The sequence below is a fragment of the Numida meleagris genome, chromosome 10 (assembly GCF_002078875.1).
Source record: "Numida meleagris isolate 19003 breed g44 Domestic line chromosome 10, NumMel1.0, whole genome shotgun sequence".
NCBI lineage: Eukaryota > Metazoa > Chordata > Aves > Galliformes > Numididae > Numida > Numida meleagris.
This window is the reverse complement of record NC_034418.1, coordinates 18,817,241-18,841,528: the sequence shown is the minus strand read 5'-3', so window position 1 is coordinate 18,841,528 and position 24,288 is coordinate 18,817,241. Positions and strand designations below refer to the sequence as shown.

The following is a 24,288-nucleotide window of genomic DNA, read 5'->3' as shown; positions in this document are numbered from 1 at the left end:
GAAGGGAAGGTAGGGCTGTTGGGCTGGGATCCACGAGGAGCACCCTGGGGCAATTTCTATCAGGGCACTCCCTGACAAGCAGATATTAATTGCAAATGTCACAGCCAACCCAGCCCCTGCTGGGGCTCTGCTCATCTGCACCTGCACAGAGACCCAGACCCCACCTGCACTGCATGGCTGCTCCTGCAGCTGCACGCTGCTGGACATGGGGCAGAATGAGTGCTCACGGGGGGAAGGGGTCAGGGCGCACACCCCTAGGGAAGCCACAGGCAGGTGACAGCCCCTGGCTCCCACCACAGCAGGGCAGACCCGTGACACTAACACGGGGGGCTGGTGGCTCCCAGGGGGGTGAAAGCAGCACGAGGGGGGCCGTGGCTGCCCGAGGGCAGTGTGTGATGCCCCAGGCAATGAGCGCAGGCAGGGACACGGCTGGGGACGCGCTGCAGGCCTGGAGCCTCGCGTGCGAGCAGCGAGGTTACACGTCTGAGCGACAGTACTGCACGCTCCGCCTCTCGGCCGGCCCCCGGGCCTCAGCCAGCCCTGTCCCGAGCGAAGTTCAGCCCAGCATTTGCACCGGTCGTGAGCGGTGCTGCGTTCTCTCTCCGGCCCCAGTCCTGGCAGCCGAGCAGCCCTGGCAATGGCAGGTAGGTCAGCACTGGGACCAGTACAGCCGGATCCTGTCCAGGGCCGACAGGCAGCCACTGAGAGGCTGATACTCTCGGCTCCGGCTGTGCTTCCCTCTCTGCAGCACTAATCTGTAGCACATGATTAACTACGCCACTAGCTACTGCTTTCGTGGGTTCGCATGGCCTTGGAGCTGCAGCTCCTGGCATGGCTTGCTTGGGGAAGCGGCGGGGTGCTGGTAGGGATTGGTGCGGGGACACCTGGAATGGTGTCCCTGCAGCATCCGTGTGGTATGCATGTGGCTCCGCAGGGCAGTGTGGACTGCTCCTGGGTACACCCACGTGGGTCCATTGGCCCCAGTGCCACTGAGCAGCACCCTCCCACAGGCCGCAAGGCACTCATCGTGCTGGCGCACCCCGAGAAAACTTCTTTCAACCACGCCATGGCAGAAGCAGCCAGCAGCGCGCTGCGGGACAAGGGCTGGGACGTCACCATCTCTGACCTCTACGCCATAGGTTTCAGCGCTGTGCTCTCTCGGCACGACATCACTGGTACGAGTGCAGCCATCATCCCCATCTGCACCCCACCCATCGGTCCCCACTGAGCTCCCACCTCCCCCCAGGGCCCCTCAAGAACCCTGAGCGCTTTGTCTACGAGGAGGAGACAGGACATGCTTGGAAGGAGGGACGCCTCAGCAGCGACATCGTCGCTGAGCAGAAGAAGATTGAAGCGGCCGACCTGATCATCTTCCAGGCATGGCCGCAGTGCAATCTTCATTGCATGGGCTGGGATGATTCTGTGGGGGGTGGCTGGTTTTGAAGGGGCTGTTTTAGGGGCTGGGAAGAGCAGCAGCACTCACTGCCCGTCCCAGCGCTACCTGTGCCCGCAGTTCCCGCTGCAGTGGTTCGGGATGCCGGCCATCCTCAAGGGCTGGTTTGACCGCGTTTTCACCGAGGGCTTTGCCTATTCCATGGCCAGCATGTACGACCAGGGGCCCTTCCAGGTAGGCCTCGAGGCTGGGAGGGACCGTGTGCTGGCCCTGCAGCCCCTGCCTCGCCCCTTCCCGTCCTCAGAAGAAGAAAGCCATGCTGTCACTCACCACCGGCGGGATGGGCTCCATGTACAGCCCCAGCGGCATCAACGGCGACATGAACGTGCTGCTCTGGCCCATGCAGGTAGTACCGACGGGGCTGGGGACAACGTGGGGCCAGGGAGCACTGTGCTGACAGCTCCCCCCGCCCCGGCGGCAGCGGGGGGCCCTGCACTTCTGCGGCTTCCAGGTGCTGGCGCCCCAGATTTGCTACAGTGTGCGCTATGTGGGCCCTGAGGTGCGGGCACAGATGCTGAGTGCATGGAGGAGCCGCCTGGGCGCCGTGGAGCAGGAGAAGCCCCTCACCTTCATTCCCAACAGCTGCTTTGAGCTGAGCTGGGCCGGTGGCTACGTGCTGAAGCGTGAGGTGCTGGCGCAGCAAGAGGGGCAGCAGCATGGCCTGACAGTGGGGCAGCACTTGGGCAAGGCCATCCCACCCGACGGGCAGGTCCGGGCTCAGGAGTAGGAGCCAGGCCCTGCACCTGTGCTGAGGCTGAGGCCTGGCCTCACAACACTGCGCTGCCAGGGCCTGTGGGCCACAAGGGCAGCCCCCGCTCCTTCATGCTCTTCTGTTTTTCCGCTTTCTCCTTCCTGCCATTATTCCGCACAATTTTACTCAAAATTAAGGCCTTCAGGGCACAGCCTGTGGTTGGGGCCTGCGTGAACGCTGCAATAAACTGAGGTCCAGAACATGGTGGTGGTGTGCTCTTCTTTGTCCCCGTTGGGCAGCGCAGACCCAGGCCCAGCTCTGCTGTGTGTAGCCGAGGGGCTGCCCCATACACACCCCCGGAGCTGGACAGGCACCCTGGGGGCTGCTGGCACCGGGCAGCCCAGCTGCAGCCAAGGCCATGGCCTCAGCCCTGATTTCAGTTCCCATAATGTCCTGGGAAGCCTCAGCACCAAGTCCCTCACCTCCTGCAAATGCATCTGATACGGGGAGCACACCTGTATGCCCCCTCCCAGGCTGGGCCATGCACTGAGGCAGTATTTGCGCTAGGAGGAATCTGGAGGACAATCTGGATTAAAGTTAAAAGAAAAATGTCTGAGGGCCTCCCCAAGCCATCACTGCACAGAAAGGAGCGTGACGCTGGCTCAGCCATGTGGGGCAGGGGGGGAGGCCCGAGCTGGGGGGCTCCATCCACAGCAGCGTGCATCAGATTATCAGTGTGGGCAGTGAACACGGCACAGGACCAAGCTCAGACGGAGTGAAGCTGTGCCAGGCTGCGGGAAGGAGTTCCTCTGCTCCCTTTTCTCACCCACTCAGAAGCCTAGGGGGTACCACAACAGTGACGCAGCTCTGTGGGGACAGGCTCTGGGACGGTCCCTGCCCACTGAGGACATGACCGGGACCTAGGACTTGAATGCATCATCGAGAAGTAATGCTAACAGGAAACTGAACGCCCACACACCAACACACGCCAACACACGCCTCTTCCTCCCATCACAAGCAAACCGGTGCTGCATTTCCTCCTCTCACGGCACAACAGAGTTCAAGGGTCTGACCTCTGCTCCAGTATCGTACAGCAATGCATTCTGTCAGTGCTCAGGGTAATTTTAATGTTTTCGTTTCTTACCTCTGTTGTAGTTTTCCCAGCCTGGAGGTGCACAAAGCCTGCATTACCATGCACTGGAGAGCCCTCTGCACAAGCTGACTTCTGCCAAATTGCATCTCCGTTATTTCTCCGGCTCACACACCCATCTGAAAATTCCAAGAAGGAACTACCTCAGTCCCTGCATTGCCCTTCCCACAAAGCATCATCTTGATCAAGTTTACCTCTAAGAACATAGCCACATTTACCAAGGTGTACTTTCAGTGACATTAACCAACTGTATATTAATTACTTCTCTTTGCATCCAGCTGAGCCATGAGGCAGATCCCAGACCTTGGCCTTGCTGCCAGCTCTACCCGAGCTGCGTGGGGTGAAGCCACTGCCAGCCCTGCAGGAGAGCCCACGGATGGAGCTGTGGGAGATGGCAGAGGGAATCCCACCTCAGGCCAACCACAAATTACCTCCCTGAAAGCTCTGTAACTCAAAGCTGGGGTTTGGGCAGTTAGCCATGTAAGTGACTTCGGACATAAGGCCACATAATAAAAAAGGAAACACTGGATTTTTTTTCCCCTCCAAAGTGTATGCATGACACAGTGCCTCTTCCTACGCAACAGCACAAAGGATGGACCAAAGGCACAAACCTGTGTGTTTCTGTCTTCCCAGACAGCCACTTTTTCCCAGCAGAGAAGTGTCCTTGAAAAGAACCGCAACAAGACTTTACACTGCAAAATGAAAACTTTCATTGTTTTATTCTTGACTGCAGCTGTTTACAGAAATATAGTTGCGAGTATACAAATGTCCCAATAGAAGCAAAATATTTTTATTTTTTAATATTCAACAAGTTATCACAGGATAGCTAAAAACATAGATGCAAATGAAATATCCCCCTCATAGAACAAACCGAAAGCACTGGGGATCAGTGCTTTGAAAATCCCATCTACGAAAGCCATATACACAGAAATGCACAGGGAATATCTGGTGCTACTTTCACATTGCAGGACAAGGGAAAAGGCAGCTCAGCGGTTGATCAGTGCACTGCAGGAAAACATGGCAGAAAGGCGGCGGCACCACGAGACAGACACAGGTGTTAACAGAGGTAGAATGCTCTGATCTGAAGGATTTTGGAGCTTACTCATCAGCAATGAGCTCTAGTAAAAATGTGGAGTCGCCACATTTCAAATAGTGTTCAAAAATAAAAAGCTTCAGTAATGCTGTGGGCTTTTAAGCGGGACACTGGAACTTGTCTCCAGTTCCACCATTCCTCTCAATGGAAAGGGGGAGGCTGCACCCGGGGGCTGCAGGGCTCAGTGTGGCTGCTTGGGAGCCTGGGCCAGGAGCACAGGGCAGATCCTCACCAGCTTACATGGGGGCAGCTCTGCGGACTAAAGGGAAGTTAAGGCAATCTACATCATCTGAACGCGGAACCCTTTCCTCATGTGAATTACAACAAATGCACACAACACCTTACAGTGGGCTGGGTACTGAAATTTTGGAGGCTGAACTGAGCACTTGCAAAGAATTTCAGTGAGTATCCCACAGGAGGCAGAGAAATCCTCATGTTATGAGCAATTTCATCAACTGTCATAGCAAAAGCTACAGATCTCCAGCTCCAGAAGCAGTGGAGATCAGCTCAGAGAAAAGAAATGAGGACACTGCTTTCAGTTTAGCAGAGATGCTTTGACAACGCCTGCACCAAGACAACAATGTCTATTGATCAACCTCATGCCAAATCACAGTGGAGTCCATCAGATTTAGCATGAGGAGTCATGGTGGACAAAGCACACACTGCTGAGTTTACGGTCTGGGTTTCTTTTTAAAGAGATCGACTTCTTAGACCATCTGCAGGAAATTGGTACGGGTCAGGGCAGCGTTCTCCACGGGGAGGAACTGGGGAGAGCTTTCACAGGGCTCCAGGGAAAGAGCACTCTAAATATCAACTACTTCAATACAAATAAAAACAAGTTTAGAGATGCTTCCCCTTACATGCAAGGATTGCAGCAAGGAGAAGAGGAATGCCTCCAGACCTCAGCATCCTGACCCAGCTGTGACCCAAGCCAAGCAGCAGCCGGTATCCCTTGCTAGGCAAGGATTCATAACCCCGCTGCAAGAACACTGCTGGTGTCAGCTCAGCTCCTGCTGAGCACAGACGCCACTGCTCCGTGCGTGCAGGAGCTGCTTGGGGACGCAGACAGGAAGCGGCGCTGGCGGCAGCCCTGGCCGAGCCACTCAAGGAGAGTGCACAAAGCGTGCACTGCCGCAGCGCCCGTCCCGTGGGCGGACCTGATGACGCTGTTGGTTCTACCGGTCAGGTTCACACCACGTTTTGCAACTATTAATAAAAATATACAAAAATACAAAACTGTATAGCTGATTTCAACAGCCACTTTAACCCCACAGACATGAGTGACTTTCAATAGCAGAGACAGTTTCTGAAGCAACGCTACCAACAGTGCCACACGTACAGGACTGAAAGGTGTTTTACAGCTACCAACGAGCTACTAGAAAACCTCGGTAAATAACGGCACGTATGGAAAATGAAGATTATTTCAATCTTATAAAAATGTAAATATAGCAGTACTCTACGCATGTGTCTACTGACTATTTATAATAGATACACGACTCCTCTATATACATATATACAGTCCTAGAATATACAGGCATTGCCTATTTACACACCTATCTTGACTGGACAAAAGGAAAAGCCTCTCCTGCGTAAACCCCTCAGTGCCCCACACGGAGCATTTCACACACTTTTAAATGGGAGTTCACCTGCTGCTGTGTTTTCCCTCCGTTCCCAACACCACGTGCAGCATTTCCAGCAGGGCCCCTCTGTGCCCAGCTCCCAGCAGCACGCAGACGGATGCGCTCGGCTGGCTGCTGCCGTACGCAGCCTGCGTCATCAGTCTGAACATGAAGCACTCACGGTCTATCCCAAAAGACCACTCCAAATTAAAAAGACAACCCCCAAAACAAATGAACACCTTCCACCTACAACTCACAGCTGAGAGCATGCAAAGCAATTCGTTCTCCTCGCTCTTGCTTCTACCGCTCAGGTAAGTGTCTGCAATCCTTAGTACTGCTCTCCTCTAATAACTCTGAAAAAATAAACCAACATCATACACATCTGTGAGATCGAAAAACTGACAGGAAAGTCCTTACCAGCTCTTAGTGAGCGCGCACGTGCATGCCTGCACACACATTTGGCAGGAACTATGCTTAGCTTTAGTCCAGTAAAAACTTCTGATTTTGCTTTTAAATAAGCCAACATGGTACTCAACCTGCAAATTAATACATCCTTCAAGTCAAACACAGGCTTCTCACTTGTTTGGTATTCTTTCTGAAGACTCTAGAGACAAATGAAAAATCTGTTCAGATGAGTTCTATTTTTAGAAACTACATCGCAAATTAAATCACAAATCTTCCATTTTGATCCCCTTACCTAAACCAGGGCGATGCCCATCAACGCAGCTGCCACGTGCTCAGTGTTTCCAGATTAAAGAAAAACTGCCGAATTTACAAAAGTTTAACTGTTGATGTTTCATTCTATCTTAAAACTAAGTTACTGTCAGTAATTAGATATATATATATATAAAAAAAACAGAATGGCTGGTGATTAAACCTCTACTTGGAAGCAGTAAGGCTGGAATTATTTCTTGAACTATTTCGGTGTTAAATAGCAAAGCATTGGGCTTCAGAAACTGCTGGGACAGTAAGCAGTGAAGAGGCAATTAATAACAAAACGTGGAGTTGATAAATTAAGCACAAAGCACCAATAACTTCCTGCCAGGAGGTGTTAGCTCATCACTTTGTGTACTATGCTATTCATACCAAGTTCTGTTTGTCGTTTCTTTTTCCTTGTAAAACAAGGTATAAGCAGGCATGAAGCCACGGCTGGTTGTTAGCAGGTACATCTCTGTAGATTTTTACCTGTGCCAACAAATCTCTATTCCGTAAACCATCAGGTACATGGGCACTGGGCAGACAGCAGAGGGGCATGTACAACTGGAGGAACAGCCCACGTTTAGGATGGAGGCTCAGATGACATCAGAGAGAGCTCAAGCAGAAAACCCATCAGAGTAACACAGCTCTGGTTTTTCACTTTTCACCGAGTAATATTTCTTGCATTTAACTGCTGCTTTGTGTATATGATAGTAGGTTCTCTTTTACAACAACGTTAGGGACTTAAGACGTACAGGCTAAATGTCTCGGTATCTTCCATCTTTCTCCAGCAAAATGGATTAGACGTGGTATCACTACCTCTCAGCGCCGCTAGCAAGCGTCCACCTGCCCTCAGTCTGCCAGGCACAGCAGTGTCAACATGCAGAGGAGCAAACAAAGGGATTAAAAACACAGAATAAGCTCCAATTATCAATATCAACTGGTTGTCACAAATGTTCAGGACTCTGATAAGTGTACAGAAGTGGCTCACACTGCTCTCGTCTCTTTCCGCCATGAAGTCCTGCAGGCTGTCCTGAAGCTTGTTATTGGCTTATCAAACCTCTTATTATTCCTCATTACAGCTGTTTGCAAGCAGCAGTTCCAGCACTAATCAACCACTGAGCAATCTTTTCCTTCATAAGACAAATACTTTTTGTAACCAAATCACATGTTCAAAGTGTTGTACATTTAAACATTGACCTAAAATGAAACAAGATAAATTTAAACACAATAAATGAAAGGTGTAGTCCAAAAGTGAAAAATGTGATAGCACAGCCCTTTTTTTTTTTTTCTTTTTTCTTTTTAAATAAGCCACCTAAAATATGCACACAGTTCAAACACACCCTTCCCCTGGAGCTGTAGCAGTCTTGGGATACAGTTCTCTTTTGGACACCCAACTTCTCAATTGGAAAATTGGTCCCTGGTGACTTGGCACTGACCAACAACACTTCAACAAAAGGATACACCCTTCAAAACAATGGAACAAACTGAAGCAGCATTCAAGTGAATTTGTCATTCCTATTACTTCTTCTGTGTATGAAGGCCCCAGATGACACCCGACAGTTTGTCCTGGGACTGGGATCCTGCAAAGCCACCAGCTCATTTGTGAGTAACCGGCTATTGACTTCCATGACCATCTGGAAGCTGTTTCGGTCCACAATTCTCAGTCTTCTACGCATCCTCATCTAGCATTTAGTCAATTCTGCAAGATTGCTATTTTCATGTCATGAACCATAACAGGGGTTTATTAATATTTGCTCTTAGCAGAAAAAATACATATAAATCACAGAAAGAAAAAGTATGGTTCAGGTTATAAAGCAGCTCTGGACAGTATGAAGCAGGGAATTCTTTTTATCGTGATTAAAATTTTAAACGTTTTAGCATAATCATAAATTAAAAGTTAAAACACAGAGGCACTAATAATAAAATATTAAATAGACAATGATAGAGGATAAAAGCTGAATGGCTCATTCTGAATGAAACCCCGTTATCCGCTCTACGCCTAAATGCCTACGGGTTTCCGTACTAGATTGAACTGCCAAGTGACAGACACCAAAACACACGGTGAAGCTTCTCATAGCCAGCTGGAACAATACATTGCCTGATGGAATGGCGAGAGATGAACAAGTTATTTATGTTGCAAAAAGTACTTAAATACTCAATAAAGACATAACAAACCCCACCCCACCCCACTGTTATCAGACGCCACGTTGTGGTAGAACATCAGACAAACTCACAAATTTACCACAAAAATGTGTGGCAAAAAGAATATTTTATATATATGTATATATATAAATTTTTATATTTATGCCAATGTACTCACTCAGTACAAATAGCAAAATAGTATACCATTTCCTAAATACAAAATATAGCTTTCCAAAAAAATGAAACACACATTAGATATAAACCATCCAAAACTTGAACGATTGAAAACTGTATTCAAAATTAAATGACCCAGAGCAGGTCTCTTTCTGAAAAGTTCCCTTCATATCGGCAAGAAGCCTTACTACTGAAAACGTAATTCAATGCCTCTCAATGAGAGAGAGAAAGAGAGAGACAGAAAGAGAAAATGAACGTTATGACAGACCGACAAACAGGAAAAAACATTAAAACAAACAAAAACTCTACACGGCTCAACTAAGCACACGAGTTAGGGAAAAAACACAGTAAACAGACTAAAGTAACTTAAAAACCATTTACAGACTATTCTTTGTTATTTAAAATAACAAAAATGAAAAAATGACATGATATCAACTACACTATACCGAGGCATAATAGCCATACACGACAGCTGTTTGGCTCTAACTGCATTAACAGCTTTCTACGTGCAGAAGGAGAAGAAACAAACATCCGAATGAAGCTGTAGTGAGATATCACAAAACCTTCTGGACAGCTGGAGCACCCAAAAAATTCACATGCCTCACAACACAACTGCATGGTTTGGAGTGGGTTGGCTTTACATTCTGTAATGAGTCGATGCTTGACAATCTAGAAGCTATGTCTAGGGGACTTGTCAGGAGGAAAATAACACTTCAAATCTGCAATGAGCTCAATATGCTACAATGATGCAACAGCTCAGGATAAAGTGAAATTTTCAAGAATGTGTAAAAATGATTTAATTTCCCCCTATTTGGAGTTAAGTCAAACAGAAGATTCATAACAGCAATAGCTGAAAAGCGACTGGTTAAGGGGGATTCCCGCATTTGAAGGGATGTAGAAAAATTGCTTCCTCTTTCCTTAATCTTTATTTGTCAGAGCCTATTTGACCAAGCATTTTAACAGCACAAGAGTTGGTGCCATGGACTCCTAAAAGCTAATTCTGATCTTGAAAGAGAGCAGGATATTAATAACAATTCTAAAAACACAACACGAAACTGAGGAAGAGCGAAGGAAAAACATAAAAAGAACAAAGACGAAAAGAAAGGTTTGAGAATGGGTAATGCAGCTTCAACAAGTTCTGACCCATACAGTCAGCATGGGAGACCAAAAGGAGTTGTTTCTTCAGCCAGGCAGAATGTTCTTCTCAAGTTGAAGGTATTTAAGACGTTAAGATTTTTCGAGCATAATTTAATTGAAAGTTCCCCTTCGTTTCTTCAATTTGTTAGACCCACCAAACCCTTGCTCTATTTACAGTTACACGTAAGAGACACAGAAAACCGTTAATCACGTTCTCAGATGGGAAGCACCCACCTCCGTCAGGCTACCTACAGCAGCAAGCAATTCTCTGCTCGTTTGTTATGTGTGTCAATATTTTCATTGCCCCCTACTGCAGTTAATAAATCACAGTATTAGCTCTCCCACTTAACTGTAAAACATCCAGTCCCTTCACTTACTGACAGCTATGAGTCACGATTCATGTCACGGGTATTTGATGTTTCTGCTTCACTAGCTTTTCTAGTCAAAAGAAGGGATGTGAAGAAGGAAAAGGAAAGGAAAAAAAAAGTAAACGTGGTAGCATGTATTACCTTCTAACAACAATAATAACTGACCAGATATGCTTTAAATTCAAAGAGCATCCCACTCTCAGTGGGCATTAGGAGTCAGGTAACAGTACAATCCCATGCCCTAGTAAAACAAAGCATAGCTTTTCAGCATTATTGGCACTATGAATCTTGAATCTCAAATAATACAGTCATAGCCTTAGGTGCTAGACACTGCAACTGGCCACATATGTGCTCTTTAGAAAAGAGGGCCGCTTTTTGACAGAAGCAATCAGTTCCACACTGCCTAATCCAGAGTCACAAGGTCTGAGAGGATCCAGGAAGTCATCACCTCTTTCTTCGCAGAATTTCTGCAGGAAAAAAAAAAAGCAAGCAAAAAAAGTTAGACATAACAAAAGTCGTCTTCCTACTTCTATATGGTTCCTCCATCTTGTCTTGAAAATGTCCTTCACCAGCAGACATTAAACCATGAGCAAGTATCAAAATTGTGTACTCCTTCATACAGCAGGATTACCCTCCTTCAACTCAGGCTCATAACCTCATTCAAAACAATTTCACCTCAGTGGAACTTCTGGGGAATTTAGGATGGCAACCCAATTTTCTAAAGCCAAGTAACAGACTGTGGATAACGTTAGATTCTGGAGTCCTTCTGTTCTTGGTGCAGCCAAAGGCTCTTTCACCTCTCTGAAAAAGGGATCTCCTAAGAGCAGAATGTTTCCTGGTAACTGCTGATCCTGTGATCTCATTTTTAACAAAGATTCACCATCAGGCACACTCAATACCTGTCATAGTCTACAGAAACTTGATTTCACGTTACATTATTGTAACCCAGAGGGCAACTTCAGAATAGTACAGACTTGAGGTGTGTTATTTACCCAGTAAGCTGTACGCTTTTAACTACAGCCATATTCCATAACGTTTTTGTCTGCCAAGCTGTCAGTGATCCACTCACTCCTTCCTACTGAAGTACTACACTATAAAAACAAATGACAAAATACACAGCAATCAAACAGCAAAACTCAGCCAACTGTTTCATACAAATCCTGACCTTGGACTATTTTAAACAACTCTCTGTTCTACCTATTGATATATATTCTTAATTCAGCACTACCGATATCTTAGTTGACCCCCTGAAGCATGGAGATACACTCCAAAGAAAAACTTGCTGAATAAAAGTATGCACGACAGGAAAGTACCCAGAAACATAAATACACTACTTACTTGCCTAACTAAAATGAGCCAGCCATATTGTTCCCCTGGTTTTGCAGTGAAACAAGCAGATCATCTATTTTCTCAATATTCTGACTGGGTGCCATAGCTGAAGGTAGTGGAGAAGTCTCGGGTATCTGCTGGGAGAGAAGAGCTGGCACTGCTGCTTGTCCCTCGCTCTGTGGCTGACCTGGCTGACTGATAGCCATCAACTCCTCGGGCAGTGCAGCTGGTCCAGAAGGTAGCAGCTGGCTACAGTCTGTTAAGTAGTAAGCAAAGAACAAAAGGACAATTTCAATTTGATTAATGCAAGTAACGAATCAGCCAACTTCTTCCTATATATCCATACTGACTCTGTAGGACGTTATGGCAATTTTCACATCATCGCCTTTGCTCACCGCTCCCTAAAAGGATATGCACAGACTCAAGATATACACACAGAATTATGGACTCTGTATTATGACTAAACACTACTAATATGTCAAATATTTTGCTGGAAGACAAATAAGATGTGTGACATAAGAGAAGCACTGAGTGTGCCCACTCCCTGTCTTTAAATTACAGATGTGTCTTTGTCTGGTCAGCCAAGGTATCCTCTAGCTCCTCTAAGTCTGCAAACGGTGTCACGTCTATTACCAATTCTAGCATTATCTCGAGCTCTATGGAAAGGCTTGGCAATCAGACCATGTACAACCAGAGTTCACACAGCAAGACATGCACATAGGTACAATCACAGACCAGTTACAGGGCTATCCCTTTCTCTTCAGATGTTTTCTAAGGTGTTATAATCATTGTCTGCATCTGTTGCTTCTGGAGCTTCATAGGTATGCATGCCCTTTACAGACAGATGAAAGGATCTGTATCCCAAAGAATTTACAATAGAGGCTAAATTGAGAGACGAGATACAGAAAATTGCAAGCTTATAAAGTTAAAGGGGTTTCAAATATACATCAGTGCACACTTTTCTGAACTAAGCAGCTTCAAAAACCTTTCCTTTTCAACACTGTGTGGAAAAAGTCATTGCAGAAATCATGGAAACCAAACATAGTATGAAAAAGATTAGTGGAGCTGTCTTTAAAAGAACATAATCATATTTCTTTCTTGCATGTGTATATATATATAATGTTGTTTTTATACATCTTCTTAATAATATATGTTTTATAACTATATATCTAGATGCACACAACATTCTAGGCTGTTTCTGTCATATGCTAATACTAAGGGTAGGAAAACCAACAGATAGTGAAGCTAAGAGTACTTTTGCATTGCTAGAAGTAATACACGTGTATGCTCAGAACTACAGGACTCTGTATATACTCAGTTGTACTGCTATATTACTTTTTTCTTATTAAAGTAAACATAATAAAAGTGAATAATCATTGTCTCATAGACTGCCATCAGTAGCTCTTCTAAACTCCCAGTCAGGCATCTACCACTTACTGTTCTGAATGCCGAACAGGAATATTCCTGAAGTCTGCTGAGATGAAGCAGGAGAATTCTGCAGCTGGTTGATAGCACCTCCTGCTGTGTTATGAAATAAAGAAGCTTGCTGCTGTGGAGGAGAAGCAGTTCCTTGCATTCCTGCTATGCTGTTTTGAGAAGAGTACATAGGAGATTGCTGCAGCTCTTGCTGGCTCATACTGTTCTGCAAGGCAGACATGGAAGCTGAAGAGATGAAGAGGGTGACCTGTTGCTCTTGAGAACTTGGTGACCCTTGGACCAACTGAATCTGGGGTGAGTTATGGAAGATGGCTGGCTGCTGTGCTTCAGCCTGGTTAGATCCAGGATTCTGTAGAGAAGACACCGTAGTTTGACTCTGGAATTGCATGGGCTGCTGTTCCTGGTTTATTGGTGCCATGTTGGTCTGTGGATGAAAAATGGACTGGCCTTGTTGTTCTTGATTAGTAACGGGATTTTGGTTTGGGTTAAAAATCATGTTTTGCTTTTGCGAAGCAATTGTATTCATTGCATTTTGATTACTGAACATCATGTTCTGCTGCTGCTGCTGCGGCTGTTCTTGAGATGGAGGACTACTCTGAATAGCAACAATTGAATGCTGAGGCTGGAAGATGGTTCCTTGTTGGTTCTGGGGAATTGAACTGGACTGGATGGAGCCTAATGGTACTTGAGGCTGAAACAAACCTTGCTGAGCAGGCTGAGTCTGGGGCTGCTCCTGGGGAAGCATAGAACTCTGGATATGAGATATCTGCGTCTGTTGTTGGAAAGAAGTTGGTTGCTCAGTGCTTGCTGCCGCCTGAAGAGGAGAAATGGAACTTGGGTTTGTAAAGAATGACATCTGTTCTTCTTGAGTTGCTGGGTTGCTTATTGAACTCTGGGAAAGGAACATGTTGGCAGACTGCTGGTCTTGAGGAACTGAAGAGCTCTGTAATACACCCATGGTGCTCTGTGAATGGAACATCGGAGGCTGCAGTTGGTCTGATGAATTAGTATTGGTCTGGTTGTGGACAATGGAATTTGGACTGTGAAAAATGGAGCCTTGTGTTTCCTGTGATATATTCTGAGTATCACCAATAGGATTCTGAGAGTGAAAAAGCTGAGCTTGTGAGTGTGGAGATTGCTGCATGAAGTTTGCAGGCTGAATAGACATGATTTCTCCGCCCTGCTGGAACAGACCACCTCCTTGCTGCTGAGCTCCACTTGGCTGAACAGTCATCATGTTTTTGGTAGATGAAAAGAGATTAACTTGAGATTGACTTTCTCCGCTGTGCTGCATTTGAACCATGGTCTGAAATACAGAACTCTGCATCTGTTTACTCTGTCCTGAAGCTTCCTCTCCATCTGCAGAACTCGATGCCTGAAACATAGTAGGTCCATTGTTAGAGACCTGCTGCTGAGCTGTAGAATTAGTCTCACTTCCAGAAACACCAGGAGATGAAGAGAATAATTCACACTGCATTTGCATGTCTTCGCTCGTTGATAACCCACTCATTATATGAGAAGCCTGCTGGTAAACAGGTGACTGTTGGAGGGCTCCGTTCCCTGAAGTTGTTGAAGAGAACAAATCAGACTGCATCTGCGTAGCAGCCTGGCAAATGTTTTGCTGGATTCCTATCACCATTGCTGCAGAAGTCTCCATTGCCTGCTGCTGCTGCTGCTGTTGTTGCTGCTGCTGATTGGACAATGTATTTTCAGGCTGTGAATGAACATTTTCACCTCTTCCAGGCAAAAGGTTCTCTGGTCTGGAATGGACAGCTGTATCTGATGAGGAAAATATCCCAGGATTTACACTATTTTGTATCTGACTAACTTGCTGAAAGATATCTGCATTTAGCTGATCTTGAACATCCTCACTGCTGTCAGACCCAGAAAATAAAACAGAAGATAACTGTTGCTGAGCTTCCAGTACCTGCTGCACCAAGTCAACATTTCTACTGCTGCCTGTGGCAGTGTTAGTTGGAAAATTTCCAGCCTGCAATTGCTGTATAGTGTTCTGCAACTGACTCACACCACTCGCTGACGAGAAAATACTTGATGAAATCTGCTGCTGTAATGCCTGCGCTGGTTCTGATAGTGTAGACTGTTGTTGTTGCGAAGCATCAGTTAATTGTGACAAAGTGACTACTGTGCCATCTGATTGCAAGACTTCTCTGGTTTGGGAATCTCTTGTTTGGAACTGTGCGGCTTGCTGCAATAACGTGTCACTGTTCTGCAGCTGACCTGGAGTAGAGACAGATGAGAAGCTACCAGGCTGGGTAATGTCCTGCGTTTGGATAGTAGTTAGAGTCTCTGGATTATAAACCTTAGGCTGTATTTGTTGCTGCTTTTCCTTTTCAGAAGGTAAATGGGAAGCAGAAGTTGGTATGCCAGGCATACTGCTTTCTAATGTTTGTTGAGTTGGTCCAACTACCTTTGAAGCCTGAAAAGAACAGCGGTACGTTAAGCAACTCACATGCTTTACCAGGTTACATTTATACTATTTCCACCAATTGATAATGCTCAGGAAAGACGATGGAAGATTTGATGGCTATACATCTCTCCATACATAATCAGGGATGCAAGTAAACGACCGGGAAAACAGTGGAAATGCTATCTCAAGGACGAGTCCAGTCACAATTCAATGCAAGCAATACCAAGAAGTGATTAAAATAATATCCTTGCAATAGTTTAGTTGTTCTGTGTTGCGGGACAAAAAAAAGAAAACATTCATCATAGTAGCACTAACCAACCAAGGCAGGAATGCAGGAACAAGAGAGAGTTACTTTCAAAGGAAATTGTCCATTACTTTAATCGTGCCCTGAGATCATATGTTTTGGCCAGACCGATCTTGGACGTGTCACATTCTCTGTGCATTACTCTTCTCCACTTTGCACTATTAGAACACAAGCTGACGAGTACACATAATTAAGACTATTGAAGCCAATTATCTTCAGATCACAATCAAACTTACCTTGAAGACAGGGGGAGATCTTTTTTCCGCGCTTACTTCCATTGGAGACACATCTTCATTCTTAATCATACTGCTTGGCATGAGTGGAGTTATCAAGGCACTAGGAAGAATATTTACCTTCTCCAGATTACAACCGGTGGCTTTCATAAATAAAAAGGAGAATGACATGTAAACATTCACTATACAAAGCACAGATTTCTAGCAGTGGCCTGCTTCCCATTTAACTTCTCAGCACTCCCATAAGAGCTCAAATTCTCATATAAGATGCCAAAATGCAGAGATCACTACAAACATACATCGAATAATACTAAAATTGTTCACATTTTTCTTTCATTTGTATCTTTCTGGACCAGGATAGCCAACCATCAATTGTCTTAAACTGCAAACACAAAAGCTTAACACATCTTTCCACAAAATTTTAAATTATACTGTACGTTAACTGTACAATTACTCTATTTCATCTTTAGAAATGTCTGTTTTTTCAGATAAACGCGTGGAATGGAACACTCAAAGCATTCAAACTGTACTTTTATTCTGTTAAAGAATCAACCAAGTGAAAACTTGATAAATCTGCATGCCAGCTCTATAGCAAGAGCAAGCTGTTATTTTGCTTTTGCAGTGCCTTTCTTTCTTTCTTTTTGAAACAGAAAGGTGGCTTCTTGAGATGAATTAGATCTCCTTAATTTTATTATTCCTGATCCAGATAAAAAAAAAATATTACATAGGCTGAGATTTTTGCAGTAAATGAAATGAGCTTTCCTGATTTAAAATACTGCTGAAATCTTTTGAGTTTAAAACAAACCAATGGGAAAACCTGTGAAGACCACAGATCTGTAAGTAGCTTTTAAGTAGGTTAAAGAATTAATCTCCAACATAAAGCAATAAAATCTCTATACCCAGAACAAATTTAAATCTTACAATAACATGGCAGTAAAATTTCTGCAAATCTATATCAACAGCAGGCAGCGTCCTATGTCACAGTTCTCGTATGTTTATTCTACACATAAGCAAATATTATCTCCTGAAATGTTATCTTCTATCTTTGGTAATAAACTCTCAGTCATCAGTACGCCAACACTCATCAGTATACCAACAGCCAAACAAACTCCTCCCCCCCTGTTAACCCACACATTTGGGATGGCTCCAGAAACACAGGCCACGAGGCCTGTGGTGTTGGGCTGTATTGCTGGCAGGGAACGCAACCTGAGCGGAAGAATCCCACTCCACGTCTGCCTCAGGACAGCCATCCAGACACAGCGGTAAGTGTTTTTCTGTACTGTAGTCACAATTGACAAGTTTTCCACTCTTACGTGTTTAATCATGTTGTATTAATTGGAAATAATAAAAACTTTACGCTTAAGTAATTAAAATCCCAATGCCATCCAGGTTAGGTACTAGCAATAGTATGCTGGTTCACAGTGATGTACTTGGTTGGAAGAATGAAAAAAATAAATGAGATTAAAAATGAGAAAGGAGTGAGAGAATTTTCAAAAGCAAAAAACTGTTGTTGGTTTTGGTTTGTACTATGTTTCTGTGATTTACTTATTTTAGAACTTCTGAACTGCTATGATGTTTTCAAAGCAAATACACCCTCTTTCCCTTTTCTCCCGGTGAAACTGCAACCTGTAACCATCTTTAACCACTCACAAATAATGCCAGATGACCACTCCTCTGTTTGAAGGATGTGCATTTCCTTAGACCTGATCTACATAGTTACCCACACTCACTCCTCTTTCCCAAGTTTAGAATTCTAAACGTCTTGAAATATAACTTGCTCTTGAAATCTTTCAAATCTACAATCTTAGAACTAAAAATCCACAATTGTTTTGGGAAGCAATGTGGATTTTTTTTATTTATACTTACACAGATCAAATAATTTTATAAGGAATATTTACAGACGTCTGAGACAAAGTTTAAATTTGCCTACGATAAGAACAGAAAGGCCCTGAAGTTCAGTGTGTAACCGTAAAGGCCCTTGGCAGCAACAGGTTATTCTATTTGTCTGAGGCTGCAGTACATGATGGCACCTGTGTTATGAATTCTATGATATTGTTCCCAATGAAAGCAAACAGGAAGGAAGCAGCATTCTGCTGGATCCCCACTTGCTCATTTCAGGACAGCGATGAAGGATAAGCTGGGACACGAAGAGACAAAGTACATAGAGCAGACAAAATCATCTGACCTAAGGTTCACCTCCAGCCCAAAGCAGATTGAATAGGAACAGGAATGAACAGTCAAAAAAAAAATGCTAGCAGAAAACCCACACAAGGAAAAGACAAGTTCTTTCATGAACAAAGGTATGAGCCAAGAGGAACAGCACGCGTGCACATGAACAGCAATGTTCTCCTAATGCAGTTGCTATCTCATCTTGGTTAAGCCTCCATACTAGATCAGATAGATGTCACGCTTGCCCTGATACATTGGCTATTATTATCCTTATCTTTTTAATCTAACTACTAAGAAGACTTACCAATCCTTTGATCAGCTTGTTTCTTTGCCCTAAACCTTTCTGCAAATTTCTCCCCTATTATTCTCTGCAGGTTTAAACTCATCATATCTTGCATTATCCTACCTAACAAGTTGTAAAGTCGACTTGTAAATACATCCCTTGTCAAGGCCAAATGTACAGCTATTAACTTTAAACATGAGCTTCATGATTTTAACCTGAAGCTATGGATTCCTATCAAACTTGTGATCACATTGTTAATTTGCTTACCTTTCAAATCTGCTTCCACCAGAGCAGGCTATGGAAATTTCCAATGACCTTTGTACACTGCCATAGTTTTAACAACCAAGAAATATTTCCTACTTTTATTTCAACATAGGAAGGATCAATTCACTTAAAAACCAGGCAAGCCTACAAGGTTCTCCCTTGGAACAAAATAACAAACCTTGCACGGACAGAATGACAAGGAAGGGAAACAGAACTGAGGGAAGCAAGCTGAAAATGCCAGAATTCGCTTTCTTACTAGAGCCACCTAAAGCAGCCATAAAATCACTGGACAGCTTCAGTCTCTAATATTACCACAGCATTATAACTTTAAGTACCAATTTAGTATGTTAGGGCTTTTCAGTGCTCCGTTCTTTTAACCTCTCCCCCTGCATTTTTTTTTAATAAACTTAAATTGACACTACATAACTTCTAACTCCTTTGTACTAGCTGTCTTCTTAGGTTTCTCTCTTCCTCTTTTAAGAGTATTAATGAAGATTGGAATGCAGGTTCTGAGGCACAAAAACAATTCTTTAAAAATTATTATTGCTGAGGTTTTGCTCTACTCTTTCTCATGTTACAATATACTTCAAGGAATACAGTTTCTAAGGAAATATTCAGAATTAGAAGTCAAACCCCACTGTAAGAATATTGCCAGATTTTCTAAGTACCTACTTAGCTTCTCAGGATGGCTGATTCATTCCTGCAAAATTTGGGTGGGAATTTATGGTTAAATTATTAACAACAATGATAAGAATCAATTTAGTACCTTTTATAGCCTCTTCAAAAGAACAATGTTGGGCTGGGCTGGAGATTTCCTTCTTCACATTAACATTCAGAGTACCAGCTGCTGAGGCAAAACACATTGAAAACTTCCTTATATTAAAACAGCAAACAAGAAAAAAAATCCTCAAAGCAAACTAAAACAGCTACTTATACCTTCAAGTAATTAAGCTTTTTTGAAACTCAGAGACATTCTGCAGTGTTCATAAACCTTCCTTATGCCTGTGAACATATAGTTCACAAAATTGTGAACCCCGGTGCCCAAAACATCATTTTCACTTCCAAAAATGAAAAAGCCAGTCAGCAATTGCACTGCACGTTGTCATATGGATAAAGCAATAAAAACACATGATGTCATGAAACTTTCACTCCTTACAATTAAAATCGGTACCATTTTTTCTATTGTGTTCTGTGCATTGTATGCAGGATGTCTATTTCTTTTCTACTCAGCTTCATTTTGAACCTCACAGTAGAAATGCTTAAGAACAGCTACTACTGATACCTGTCAATGGATTTCAGTGACAGCACCATGCAGCTGAAGCCTGAGCTACTTGCCACATAAATGAATAATGAAATCTAAGGACTTGGCTTTCCTCAGCAGGGCAAATCTTAACCACAAGAGGAGTTTGAAAAGATCCTCATTATCAAATATTTGTTATCTGGACTGTAAGATAGGACTGAAAGGCTTAGCAGGTCAATGCCCACTCCTTCCCCAGTTTTCGATTTCACATACACGTATCTGGAGTGTATGTAAATTGTTGCACATCATGCGATCGTCCAGCATTGGTCACCACGTAAATTCCCACAGAAACAGCTGAGGTTATTCGCTGGTCGTGATACGGTGGCACCTTCACAATAAGGTGATTCTGTAAGGCCCAAAACAGTAAAATCATATCAGAAACCTTACTTCATTACCATTAATACTATCTACACCCATCAAAACATAGAAACAGACTAATAAAACACCAGAAAGTATGGGGGAAAATGCGGTCATTATGCTTTCAGTGAAGTCAGTTGGTAACAATTTTGATTTTGTTTTGGAAGGAGTCAGAACTGGTCAGCCCAGAGTAAATCAGGAAGCCAGGAAGCTTGTAATACCACTTTTACTTTTCATTTTCACAATAGAACTGCAGGTTGTATTGTGTAAGTGGCTTTAATATAGCCACTATTTCAAAGACAACACTTCCTAGACATCAGATTTTAAAGTGCTATCTGTCCAGAAGTGCTACAATCAAGCTGGAGCGACATGTTGCCTTGTTCCCACTGACACAAAGTTATACGAGAAGTATTTTTGCACACAAACTAGTTGCTTTACTTCAGACAGATTTTAATTAGGACCTATGTATTTTGGCCTCTCATTTACACACTGATGGGTCACACACACAGAACGCCACTCATCCGGGAAGTCTGCAGTCAGGCTGGTTGCCAGTTGCCTCCTACCACTTTTCTTCCACGGAGCAGTTCTACACCAGTTTAGGCACTTAATTAACTAACTTTTTTTTTTTTTTTTTTAGTGAACTGAAGTATGAAGAAAAGTAATACAGATCCAACAGAATGAAAATCTCATCTTTGGAAAAAAAGCAATGGACTGCAAAATAACAGTCCCAAAAGAGAAGCCTGTTACTTGGAGCATAGAGGCAGTCCTCCTAGAGAAGAAATGTATATTATTAACTACGTATTTAATATAGCCCTTCTGTCTTCTGGGCTTACAACAATTCCCTTTCCAATGAAGGAAAATGAAATCTTTCTACATTTCAAATATTTTGTTGTTGGGTTTGGCTTCTTTTGCTTTGTTTTTTTTAGTACCAGAATCATCTGTCTGACTGCTTGTGAAGTGGCAAAGATCAGAGACAGAACAGTGACACAGATTATTTAATTGCTTGAAAGTTACTAGACAGTTTAGTATAGAAAATATGGAAAGTCAAATCTGAGCAAAATTCCGGAAGCTAGAAGTAGCACTAAAAATACTGACTATATTGTTTAAAATTCTATTTTTCTTTTCTTCCAAACTAGGAAAGCCCTTTCTCCTTTTCCCTTATTCAGTAGCACTAACCAAAAACAAAGCCACTGGGCACATTATCCAGCTTTCATCAACGTGAGCCACATACAACACTTTTAGCACAAGTGAAATCTTCCGAAGCTCCATTTCCCCGATTCTCTACTTTGCATTTTATTTGTATTAAGCCATTGCTCCTGGAGCACACTTGCTAAGACAATGACATAAAACCTAAGAATCAAATTTTGATGATGCTAAAAGGGAATCTTTGCAGGTAATTATAAAGACAAAAATATTAAGTTAAAAAAAAAAAAACAGTAATAAGAAGTACCTGATGAAACAATTCCATGTCTATTTCAGCTTCTGCCTTCCAAGAATTTTCATCTAAATGGAAGTTAAAAAGCATAATTTACTGCTCATCCATATAAAGCAATTTACTTTAGTGCCTTTGATTCAGTTTGTCAATTCGTTCTCTACAACTAATCTGAATGAAACAACATAAACCCGAGCATGCTCTCTTCATCACTCCAACCAGTTGTTACTTTCACACTAACCAGAAACATTCTCTTGGAAAATCACTTTCGTTCCCTTTAGAAAGTTCTTGCCAATTAGAAACACTTCCTCTTCACCCTTCACCGAACAACTGTGCAGGCTTTTCTTCAGGATCTCGGGAACTCCTGCTGGTTGAGCTGCAATTGAAAAAACACATAGCTAGAAATCCAAGAAGACACCAATATCCAAAACAATGAGCTTTCATTTACAGGATTATAACTTACTTATTTCACTTACAGGAAAGAACAAAATAAATCCTAAACTACTTCCTTTAAAAGTATTATTTCTATTTCTTTTCTAAATGTAATTACTCTTAAAAAAAAAAAAACCACGCAGGTAAATGACCCACTAGTCATCTTTTCCCTTTTCTCCTGCATTTTTTAAACCTTTGAAACAAAATTTTCAGTGATTGAGCTTTTTTCAAGAGCTATATACGTCTGCTAGTATAAATCCTGGCTACAGTCACATCTCCTTCCTTGAGGACTATAGCAATCCGTATCCCCTGAGCCAGTAAAGAGGATGCAGCTTACCGATGCACGCCCCTAGAAACCTCTGCCTCTCCAAAATCATCAGCTGAATCATGGGCTATAACATTACAAACTGGTTGTGCTGCAAGCTATTTCTATGCTTCTTGAAGCACAAATCCAATCAAACCACCTGTGCTAAAGGAAAATGACCACCAAAAATAGCTGAAATACAGACATACACTTCAGTGCATAAATACATTCTTGGAACCCTCCTGGCAAAGAATCCAAACTTCCCTCTGGGCTCTTGAACAAAGCAACAGATTTTTAAAATAACGTATTTTGACTTTGTCACATTTAATATGCAACAAAATAAATCCAGTTCCTAAAGGAGGTTTTTCAGCCAGCTTTTCTATTCGTCATAAAATCCTAGTGGCGTAAGACTGTACTTGTGTTTTGCATTCACGTGGCCCACTTTCAGTGTTTAATAATAGTATTCTCTGGGCTTACTGCATAGAAGAGCACATATACCATAATGGTCCAAATTATTTAATGACCTTTCAGAAAGGATTTTTCTACAACTGTTGAAGCAGGCTCCTAGGCAACCGTTACGCAGCTACTAAATATGCTCAGTGCACATGAACTTCTCAACAGAGAAACCAGATTTAGGTTTGCTAACAAATTAATAAGGCCTCCACTTTAAGTAGGCTTTGCTAATGGGCCTGCATCTCACATCTGTATCTTTGGGAACATTATTAATACTGCTGTCACAGTGGCACAGAATCACAGAGCCGCAGGGGTTGGAAGGGACCTCTGAAGCTCCCCCAGTCCAACCCCGCACCCCCCAAAGCAGCTCCCTACAGCAGCTTGCACGGCATCCAGGTGGGTTCCAAATATCTCCAGAGAAGGAGACTCCCCCATCTCTCTGGGCAGTGATGCCAGTGCTCTGCCACCTTCCCAGGAAAGTTTTTTCTCCTGCTCAGATGGAACTCCCTGGGCTCCAATCTGTGCTCACCACCCCTTGTCCTGTCGCAGTGCTCCAGATGCGGCTTCCCTGGGGCAGAGCAGAGGGGAGGAGAACCGCCCTCACACGGCTGGCCATGGTCTTCTTAATGCACTTGTATAATCATACTGTATTCCAAATACAGACAAAAAGCTCTCCTATTCTCTTGTTCATCAAGAAATACAAATAATCCATCAATCGCTGTTCTAAATTTCTTTTCTCTGATAGATGAGCAAAATTCCCTGTAACTGAAGAAGCAGATCTACTCTGATTTCATTTTCCACGTTGGTCACCGTATCCTGAAGTCAATGCAGCCATCTGTTCTCAGTGTTAAACAGAGCATTTTAATAAATAGCTAAAAAAAGTTTAATTCTTGCACTGAACCAGAACAGATTCCCCCTCAGGCTCAATGAACTCCCACATCTGTACAGAGCCATGCTTAGTAACTTATGACAAGTCATCCCTATCACTGAAAGCTAGCAGATGGAAGTGACAGTACAGAAGAGATTAAAACCTGTTT

General features: G+C 43.5%; 2 protein-coding genes across 6 annotated transcripts in view; one reads left to right on the top strand and one right to left on the bottom strand.

Moving 5' to 3' along the window:
- On the top strand, nucleotides 497-2,406 carry NQO1 (NAD(P)H quinone dehydrogenase 1). Its single transcript, XM_021408195.1, has 6 exons — nucleotides 497-644; nucleotides 1,011-1,175; nucleotides 1,247-1,377; nucleotides 1,514-1,627; nucleotides 1,698-1,799; nucleotides 1,875-2,406. Exons 1-6 carry the CDS (start codon nucleotides 638-640, stop codon nucleotides 2,178-2,180), a joined length of 825 nt encoding a protein of 274 aa, XP_021263870.1. The 5' UTR covers nucleotides 497-637; the 3' UTR covers nucleotides 2,181-2,406.
- Nucleotides 3,995-24,288, bottom strand: part of NFAT5 (nuclear factor of activated T-cells 5) — a 59,074-nt gene continuing 38,780 nt past the window's right edge. For 3 of the 5 annotated variants that reach the window (XM_021408157.1, XM_021408160.1, XM_021408162.1), the window contains 8 exons: nucleotides 22,304-22,438; nucleotides 22,081-22,133; nucleotides 20,487-20,619; nucleotides 19,740-19,820; nucleotides 16,261-16,400; nucleotides 13,293-15,729; nucleotides 11,865-12,111; nucleotides 3,995-10,993 (listed from right to left, as the gene is read on the bottom strand). In XM_021408157.1, coding sequence (XP_021263832.1) covers nucleotides 11,873-12,111; nucleotides 13,293-15,729; nucleotides 16,261-16,400; nucleotides 19,740-19,820; nucleotides 20,487-20,619; nucleotides 22,081-22,133; nucleotides 22,304-22,438 — 3,218 coding nt within the window. In that variant the 3' untranslated portion in view covers nucleotides 3,995-10,993; nucleotides 11,865-11,872. The remainder of the gene's footprint in view (nucleotides 10,994-11,864; nucleotides 12,112-13,292; nucleotides 15,730-16,260; nucleotides 16,401-19,739; nucleotides 19,821-20,486; nucleotides 20,620-22,080; nucleotides 22,134-22,303; nucleotides 22,439-24,288) is intronic. The other 2 variants (XM_021408158.1, XM_021408159.1) reach the window with 2 other exon arrangements.

Bases quoted from the DNA above. Each gene is read 5' to 3' on its own strand.
- NQO1 (XM_021408195.1), top strand. The intron at 1,378-1,513 runs GCATGGCCGCAG...CTGTGCCCGCAG, and splicing joins CCGACCTGATCATCTTCCAG to TTCCCGCTGCAGTGGTTCGG. The intron at 1,628-1,697 runs GTAGGCCTCGAG...TCCCGTCCTCAG, and splicing joins ACGACCAGGGGCCCTTCCAG to AAGAAGAAAGCCATGCTGTC.